This window comes from Eucalyptus grandis, chromosome 1 (assembly GCF_016545825.1).
Source record: "Eucalyptus grandis isolate ANBG69807.140 chromosome 1, ASM1654582v1, whole genome shotgun sequence".
Taxonomy (NCBI): Eukaryota; Viridiplantae; Streptophyta; class Magnoliopsida; order Myrtales; family Myrtaceae; genus Eucalyptus; species Eucalyptus grandis.
The window spans coordinates 30,813,901-30,823,736 of NC_052612.1; the positions used below are offsets into that span (position 1 = coordinate 30,813,901).

A 9,836-nucleotide genomic window follows, 5' to 3' on the forward strand; every position below is an offset into this window, starting at 1 on the left:
AAACTGATTTATCAATATGGCACGTCACATAATCACCTAAAGTCCTACATCGAGTAAATCTCTAGCACTTCTAATATCAAGAAGCTGATGCAACTTGCTAGTTGCTACATCGTTCGTTTCGCACTTCTTTATTGTTTGACCCGCAAAGTTTTGATCTTCCCATGGTCTGAGAAGTACCTCTACGGACGAGTTAAGCCCCGACCCTATCTGCACTTGAAGAAGATATATTATAAGGACAGTACGTGAAAAATGAAGACAGTTATCATTATAAGCGCACCTACATCTAGTGGAAATAAACCAATCTTAACGTTTTTTTAATGTTTGATTAAATTAAGACATGTAGCCAGAAGTTGCGTCGAGCTGCGGCTGCGCAAGTTGCACCAACCCACGACTCCACGTCGGACTTGTGATGTCTGGAATCTGAATCCATTCATTTACTTTCGGTGGGTGGGAGGGACGCACGCCTTGCTCTTGCAATAAACTAGCAAATACTAAACAATACCCTTGATCTTCTCGAGCGCAAAAGATCTATCTGTCTGGTGTTCCCCAGTCCATGCCTCAGATAAGCAATCCAAAAAACCATTGTTTTGTCGATTGGAAAAGGGAAACTTTCGCGTTCATACGATAATAAATTAATAAGTGAGTGGCATTTCGGCTGTGCCCGTGAATGGCCCCATGCAGAAGTCCCTCAATCTCGATCCGCTCTCCGGCTTCTCAAACCTCCGCAGCAACGTCGATTCGATCATGAGGATCGGACCATCCCTTCTCGACGCGATCGCTCGGCTCGCGATCCTCGCGACGCTCTGCTTTCTCCGAGCCAGCTCGCAGGAGCTCCACAGGGGCTTCGAAGCCGCCCCGAAACCTTCCGTCTCTGGTTTCCAACCCTTACTCACCGACCCCACCGGCAACTTCTCGCTGAGCTTCCTCCGAGTCAACGGCACGAGGCTCGCCCTCGCCGTCGTCCATGTGCCGTCCTCGCAGCCCCTCTGGGTCGCCGACCCGCCCCGGCCTGCCCGGTGGTCCGACCGCAGCACGCGGCTCTCCTTCAACGGCAGCCTCGTCATCTCAGACCCCTCGTCGGGGGTGTTCTGGTCGACGGGCACCGACGGCGACCGGGTCGTGCTCCTGAACAGCTCGAATCTTCAGGTCCAGAAGCAGAGCGACGGCGGCGGCGGGACCCCTGTCGTTGTATGGCAGAGCTTCGACTTTCCGGCGGACACCCTCGTGGAGAACCAGAACTTCACGGCCGCCATGTCGCTGACGTCGTCGAACGGGCTCTACTCGATGCGCATGGGGAGCGACTTCTTCGCCCTCTACGCGAACTTCGGCGGCGATTCGGACCAAATGTATTGGGAGCACAAGGCGCTGGAGGCGAAGGCGCAGGTGGTCGACGGGGCCGGCGCGGTCTACGCCAGGGTCGACCCGGGCGGGTTCATAGCCATGTACCAGAACGGCAGCGTCCCGGTCGACGTCGAGGCCTTCAACAGCTTCCAGAAGTCGATCGACTCCTTCCTCCTCCTCCGGCTGGAATCGGACGGGAACCTCAAGGGCTACTACTGGACCGGGTCGACCTGGGCCACGAACTACCGTGCCATCTCGGGCTCCTGCGAGCTGCCGAGCCCGTGCGGCCCGTACGGCCTGTGCTCGGCGGACGGAACCTGCTCGTGCCTGGACAACCGGACCGAGGCACGTCCCGGTTCGTGCTCCTCCGCGCCGGGTTCCGGCGACTTCTGCGGAAGAGGAGCAGGGTCGGGAAGCGGCGGCTTCTCGGTGCTGCGGCGTGACGGCGTGGAGCTGCCGTACAAGGAGCTGATGGGATACGCGTCGGTGCCGTCCCTAGACGACTGCGAGCGCGCGTGCGAGAGCAACTGCAGCTGCTGGGGCGCCGTGTACAGCAACGCCACGCGGTTCTGCTACACGATAGATTACCCGATCCAGACGCTGCTCGAGGTCGCGGACGAGACCAAGATCGGGTACTTCAAGGTGAAGCCCGCGCCGGCCGGGAAGGGCAAGGGCTACGAGGTCGGGTTCGGTGTAGGGGTCCTGATGTGGGTCCTGATTGTGGTCGCGGTGGCGGCCGTGGTCGGGCTGGTGGGTTATCGGGTGTGGAAGAGGAGGGGAGGGTTGAAGGGGCATCTGGCGGGCGAAGACGGGCTGGCCGCCGGCCCGTACAAGGATCTCGGGTCGGCGAGCTTCCGGTCGATCGAGCTGAGCAGTAGATGATCCGACCGACCAGGCACGAAAAGCGGACAACGGTCTAGGCAAAATCATTGATGTTTGGTCATTGGGACCGGTCGAAAAAGTCGTGGACAGTCGATACAAACTTTTTTTTTTTGTGTGTGGTTAATTTCTACTTTTTAGAACCAAATGGGGACGTCGTGTAGGTCTTATTGATTCAATTGACTAAGATGGGACAATACAATAGTGCAAGTTGAGACAAGAGTGCGAGACGATAGAGGAAGCAGTTCGAGGAGGTGTGACGTAAGACATGACGTATTTGGTTGGATTTGGTCGGCGGCAGATAGCGTGGGGTTTGACCGACTGCAAGTGGAAAGCGAGTGGCATAACGATGCCACGTGGAAGCGAAGATAACTTGGAGATTCGATTTTCTCTTTTTCATTTTTTTTTTTTGGGGACATGGTGGGTGGGTGGACTGATGTGTGCGCAGAAGTTGGGCGGCGTGCCGGATCGGAGAGATCGATGCCAGCACACGTGCGCCGCGTCAGAGGCGGAGCCACCGCCGACCTCAGTCGTTGCCGTTCTTTGACATGTTCGAGACCTCTCCAAGGGAAGAAAAAAAGGGCAAATGTCAAATATAGTAATGGCGTTTGCGAACTTACCCCGACTTCTTGAGAAAATCTTAGTTCCTTGTGAAGTGAATTTTTGTTGTTGTTGACTTTAATGAATTCGTGTTTGTGAATTATGACGGTGAAACCACATAGTAGGTCAATGGAGGTCCTACGTTCATGTATCCACAGCTCCTTCTATTGATTGAGAGTAAAGTCTATAATATCCGGAGCTTTAGCATGTGATCGGAACCGTTCAACCTAATCTGTACAAATTTCACTATATTGGAATGTGTTATTTTGTTTCATGTGAGATTTATTATATTCATTTGAACCCAATTTTCAAACACACAAGTACTCTCTAGTGTGGAGGGGTTGCAAATGGGAATATGATGTTTTGTGCAATTTATAATTCTCGGTTAGGGGCTTGAACTATATTAAAATGTTCAACACTAGTTTTTCAACAATGGAAGGGTTTTTAGTGACAAAACTCATTACCAAGAAGGAAAACATCGGATTTTTAGTGACAAGACTAATTCAACACCAGCAAGGAAAACAACAAATTCTCCCTCGACATCTTTATTTCTATGGAACCTTTAAATCAGATGAAATGAAAAAAACGAAGGATAATTGTTCACTATGCTTCAAACGAGAACACCAAATTCTCCCTACTTTGTACTAGCGAGAATCGTGTATTTTGACCCGATGCTAAGTAAATGAGAACGTCTACAAAAGGTGAGCAATTGAAGCAAAAATTATTTAGTTAAAGTGAATAATTCAAAGAGGCTCTATTTGTTTCATTGAAAATGAATGATTTAAAAAATATTTTATAAAAATAATCACTTATATTACATGAAATAATTAGTTAATAACAAATATTTTTTATCGACAATAATTTATGTATAAACATTTTTGTTGACAATGCAAAAATTTTCATTTATTCATTTTTATAAGCAATGCAAACGTTTTTCAAATCATTCATTTTTTACTAAAGAAACGCATCCATTGCAAGTTCAATTATATATCACATTCACATTGACCAAATCCGCACATACAATTTTCTCCATGACATTGTGTCTCCTTAGATTGGTGCCTGCTTCAACAAATTCCACTAAAAATAAATGAGATGATGCCGTTGGACACATTGAAATAGTTTATGATCTAGTTAAAACGATTTGAAATTTCAATCATAACATGTTGCACATCAAATTAAATTCCACAAACATAATTAAACTAATAAAAATTCAATGATGGCATCAATTAATCCGGGCAGGAAGTGGAATTGAGAGAAAGGCTTGCAAACTGGAGAAAAGGGAGGAAAATTGTTTATTTCGTGAAAAATGAATAATTTCACAAATATTTTTGTAAAAATGATGACTTGTATTACTTATAAAAATGAATGGATAAAAAAATATTTTCATTATTCACAAAAATGTTTAGATATAAATTGTTGTTGGTGATGAAAATAATTTTTATCTATTAATTATTTCAAGCGATATAAGAGATTACTTTTAGGAATTTTATTTTCACATTATTCATTTTTTACAAAATAAATGGAACCTATATAGGAAGAAAGGGAAGGAAGTTTGAACAGAATAATTTCACTCAAGAAGGGAATGTTTTATGTCAATGAATAGGTTCACTTGTCAGACTTTTCTCTCTTCTTCTAACCCCGTCTCTCTTCTCCCACTGCTTTGTTAGTTCTTTTTGCAAGCCATGGATCATGACCTCTCTCCTCTGCAACCCCCCTCTCCTTCCTCTGGCCCTCTCCCTCACTTGCACGGGGTGTGACAACGTCAATTACTTGCCTTGTCCCTCACCCCAGCTCGACCTCTACGCCTCCCCCATCGGCGATGGCTCCATCATTGAAATTGTCTGCCGGCTAGCAGCCCTCGAGTCCAAGAACAAGCCCAAGTCCCCTATTCTTGTCGTCATCACTCATGATCTCAAGTCCTTGCATCCTCGAGATCCTTTGCGCTCCAAGTTGTCGCCTCCCTCCACAGCTTCCGAATCTGATGAGGGCTCGCTAGATTTGGTGTAGGTGACCCTCACCCCTGGTTGCGATAATTGACCCTTGGCTGAATTTTCTCGTCAGATTTGGCAAGGGAAACGCTAGATTGTGGTCGGTTGGCAGCCATGGCTGAGTATCGGTTATAGGCCAAAGGGAAAGAAAGTCAAAAAGAGAGAGGGAGAAATGGCAAAGAAAAATAAGAGAAATAGAGATGCGAGTGCGAAAGAAGAGAGAGACAAAAGGAGAGAGATTTGACAATGGGCTCATGAGGGACATATGTCGCACGATGAGTGGATTAATATTTTGTTGAGTTGGCATATCTTGTGTATCCCATATTTTCTTGTATTTATAGAACTACTTGCACCTAACCCCTGAATTTAGTAAATAATAATTTGCTAGATAAATCAGAAATGAGAAGGACATCCTCTAACGAAATTGGAAATTAATAAACAAACAGAATTCCAAATTAAACATTGTTATCCATTCTCTATCACATACACCATGGATCACGACCATTTGGACGCTCGAGTAAATGTACACGGGCTGATATCTTTCCAAATATCCCTTAATATCACATCTAGAACCAATTTGCTAATTAGAAAAGTATTTACATCTCCATCCAGCCTGACAAAAGCGAAAGCTACTTTTATCAGTCTTGAAACCCTCATAAAGAGCCATTGACTTTGGCTTGTTGAATCTGCTCAGTGAGTAGCAAAGTCCAATAGTCAAAAAATCTACATCGATTTAAGTAGAAGCAACTGTCGTTGCAGCTTTGGATGATGCGACTTCTTGGTTGGTGGTCATTAGTTTTCCATGAATTTGAAAATATTTTCTACAGTTAGGGAAATAACAGATCACCATACAGTAGTTTGCCTATTTGGATCCCTCGCTTGGGCCATGCCCGCGCTTGCCTGGTGCACAGCGTCGATCAACAATGATCATGGAGTTCACCTATTTAAGGTGGACTTCCTCGTCCAAATAGATTAACGTTATTTCGCTCATTATATCGATCTCATAAATAAACCTTAATAATCTTAACATTTTGTTAGCTAAAGAGAGAAGTAATGTTGAGCGTCCCAACCATTTAATCACACCTACATTATAAGAAGAGTTTCAATTGTCAAAACCGGAATTCGGCATTGCAAGATCAAATCGTCAAGTACCCTTGTTTGCTTATCTAGTAAGTGCTCAAGCGACAATCCTCAGCAAAATTCTTCGCAAAACATAGGAGGCACGTATGCAAGTTTCGATTCCTCTTTAATATAGAATTTCTCTGTTGCTCATTGTTAAGTGCATCCAAGGGAAAGTCTTGCCTTCAGCAAGTAAAAATGAACTTTCCCTTTTGTCACTTGCAAGTAGAGTGGACTTTAAGATTGAAATAGCAAATTCCCAAGAGTTTCAGCTGTTCTTTTCTGGACAATAAAACAAAGCAACATTTTGTTTCTCTTAACAAACAAAAAAAAGCTAGATGGCCTTTCCTAGTGATAATAGCAAGGAAATTCATTAGCGTAACCCATATTTGCAAAAGCTTCAAATTGACTACATTCGTGGTCGCAGCAAATTTCATACAAAATATGAAAAAACTTCCGTACCGGTAAAATATGTTCGCTACATAATAAAATCAAGCAACGTTTGCTTATTTTCAGCTATGTATATGAAACACCGAGACCTCAATACATTGTAGAAACTTCCTCACCGAAATATATCATCCTAGAATATTACTAATTGAGATACGATGGCTTTGACTCATTTTTTAAAGGGAAAAGACGACAAAAAACTTCAAATTTTACCAAAAATGACAAATTTATCCAAATTTTTTTTATATGAAAAATCTTGAATTTTGCCAATCGTGGCACATTTATCTTAATTTTTCGTGAAATAAAAAACTTTGAACTTGTATCCGTGTGACACATTTATTTTAAACTATAGGGCATTTTAGTCTTTTACTTTAAAATTCTTTTTCTTTTTCTTTTTTTTTTTTCTTCTTCTCTCTTCTCTTTGGCATGGCCGATGGAGGGAAGCTGGAGTCAAGCATCGGGCTGCCCCGCTGCACCTCCCTCGCCCGACATTGGCGAGGGCCTAGCGAGGGTTGGCGAGGGCCATCCTCACTTGACACCGACGAGGGCGGTCCTCATCTACGTCGATTGAGGACAACCCTTGTCAAACGAGGTGCACTGTCAAAGCGAGGGCCGTGCACTCACAGCCAACCCAAGTGAGGGCCGCCCTTGCTTGATGCAGGCGAGTGTAGCCCTTGCCTGACTTCGGCTTCCCTCTGTTCGCTTTGCCATGGTCGACGGAGGGAAGAGAGAAGAAGAAGAAAAAAGAAAAAGAAAAAAGAAAAAGGAAAAACAGAAATAATAAGATGAAAATGCCTTTAGTGAGGTAAATGTGTCACGGTTTGTAAAATTTGGGATTTTTCATATCACAAAAAAAAGAAGAAGATAAATTTGTCACTTTGGACAAAGTTTAGAGTTTTTGGTGGTTTTTTCCTTTTTTAAACTTCTAGAAAACAGTGATTATTCGTATTCTTTGGTTGCAGCCTAGCCATCATCAAGAGAAAGGAGAAGACTCCTCAAAGCCGTGGACTTCTATTGTTCTTGAGAGCCCAAATACTCAAAAAAGGGGCTCGGGACCATTTCCATTTCATCGCATGGGCCTGTAAACCCTAATGCCATCTACTTCAGCTATAAAAACTCACACTGAGCATTTTCTTCCCGAGCTGGCAATCATCTTTGAGAGAAGTCATTGAAACCCTGGATTTCCATGAGGTAACGAGACTTACACCGAGCATGTTCCTAATTCGCGACTGCTTTCTCAGTTTCTCTGTGTTCATAGTCTTGTTCCTTTGGTAAATCCCCTGCGCTCGTGCTAGCTACTGTTTCGTTGTCCTCGTTGTGTAGTCACTTTGGCTTGACTTTTCTGCTCTATGCTGTATGATTTTGGCTTTTCAGTCTCCATGGTGGATAGTTTTTTGAGCGTAAGGAAAGAACAAAAGAGAGAGGGAAAGAAATGGTTGTCGTTGCAACAGAGTATCTGGTTGCTCCGACTAGGCGTCAATTTGCGTACTGTAATGTTTGATGAGAGCTCAGTAAGGATCTTCGAGATGGAGTGGATGAGATGAAAGCCAAGAGTTTCCGTTGGTGAGGCCGAGTTGATGTTAAGAAATGGTCGGTAGCGTGGGGGCGCATCACCATGTTAAGAAATGGTCGGTAGCGTGGTTTCCGAACCCCAGGGCCCGGTTCTTGATCGGTATGGATTGGAGGAAGATGATTTGGGTCTTTATGGGGCTTTCTGTGGAAAGCTGGAAGAGTTGCCTCCAGAAGTTTTACCAGTGTACTCGGATGGTCATTGGCATCGCTTTTGCCGCAAGATCAGATGCCTTGGAGTCCAGGACTGCAATCAACAGTGTCATTGTGATGGGAGTGTATCGACAGCTACTGGATGATGTAAAAAGGCTACTTATGGAAGAGAAGCTGTTCGATGTTTTTGTTGAGGTGACTTTATTACTTCACAGATGTGCTGTTCTTAAAGGGCTCGTGGAGAATTCTCTTATGCATTGAGCTTGAAGCTGATTAATGATGAAACTGCACTTGGAACTGTGGATCTTCTTCAGAAGAAGTTCGAAGATGACTCAATGAGGAAAATGCTCATCATGTATCAGCATCTAGTAAAGGAAGAGAAGTCGTTTGATGTGAAAAAAAAGTCTTTTGATGTTCAATATGGATGTCAAGGCAATTTTACCACATCAAAGACATGCACATATAGAATTCATGGAGAATTCTTTTATGCATTGGATTTGAAGTTGACTAATGAGGAAACTGTACTTGGAATTGCGGATCTTCTTCGAAAGAGCTTAGGAGATGATCTGAAGTGGAAAATTGTCATCATTTAGATGACATAGGAAGATCCTATAAATAAAGGATGAGGATGCAAGTTGTTGTTGACATGTAGATTTAGATAAATTACTCGTCCATTGGGCTTGAAGTTGGTTAATAAGGAAAACATATTCGGATTTATGGATCTTCTAAGTAAGAGGTTAGAGAGTGATCATAAGAAGAAAAATCTCATAATTTTCGATAATTTGTACACTAAAGTACCACTAGGAAATGATAAAAAAACAATAGGTTGTAAGTTATTGCGATATGATGAAATCTAGATATTTTGTGCATTGATGTGGGCTCTTGGACCAAGAGTTTATACTCCATGAGTTGAAGGATATCAGCAATGATTACGAGTCGAAACACAGTGCTCAAGAATTGTGCAAGCATGCCTTTGGCAGCATAAACATTGAAGCATGGGAGTCCAATTGCTTAGAGGATAGATGTAAACTTGATAGTAGTATTGAGCTAGAAGGATTTGGAAGATATTGTTCTTAAGCATTGGCCTTCTTGGTGGAACAACCTCAATCAAGATCCTATCATCTTGGAACATTTAAAGATTTCAATAATAGCAATAGCATAGAGGGCGCTAGGTATAAGCCGACTGAAGATCTAAACACCTTGCCGGCCTCTTCTTTGTTGCTTGGATAATGATGACAGGTGAGGAGGAATGATCATGGGGGTAAAGAGTCGCCAAATGATGAAGCTCAAAGAAATATGCTGGGATACTTTCCTCTTCTGTACAGAAGTTACTTATGTCTGGCTTTTTCAGGTTTCCTTGTTGTGTTTGTGAGTCTTTGGCATTGTTTGAGCTTCCCAAACCGAAAGGGATGTGGAAACTATCTATTTGCATCGGATTTTACAATGTGCAATTGCCTTTGCAAATTTTGGGTTTGCCATTGCCTTGACTTCATTTTTCAAGTGGAAGGCACGAAAAGGCAGGGTATTCCTGAGTAAACAATGTATAGCTCAGATTGTGTCATGCTTACATTTTCTTTCTTTCTGGTTTTTTGGCAATTTTTCAGTTTGATCAGATACCTTAGAAAGCATTTGAACTCTTCCCTGCTGAATTAGATCATCGGATTATCTTGTTTTGTACTCAAGATCATTGAAAGCTGATGCACACATAGCCCTTATAAACATGAGGGCATATGAGCACAA

The 9,836-nt window shown here is 43.4% G+C and overlaps 1 protein-coding gene and 1 long non-coding RNA gene across 2 annotated transcripts; both read left to right on the forward strand.

The window, feature by feature from the left end:
- Positions 1-675: 675 nt before the first annotated feature.
- LOC104438396 (PAN domain-containing protein At5g03700) lies at positions 676-2,223 on the forward strand. The gene has a single exon (XM_010051546.3). It carries the CDS (start codon positions 676-678, stop codon positions 2,221-2,223), a length of 1,548 nt encoding a protein of 515 aa, XP_010049848.2.
- Positions 2,224-7,503: 5,280 nt separating this feature from the next.
- On the forward strand, positions 7,504-9,836 carry LOC104438382. Its single transcript, XR_005546770.1, has 2 exons — positions 7,504-7,565; positions 7,749-9,836. It is a non-coding gene; the product is annotated as an uncharacterized LOC104438382 (long non-coding RNA).

Coding starts and splice junctions, on each gene's coding strand:
- LOC104438396 (XM_010051546.3), top strand. CDS start 676: ATGCAGAAGTCCCTCAATCTCGATCCGCTCTCCGGCTTCTCAAACCTC.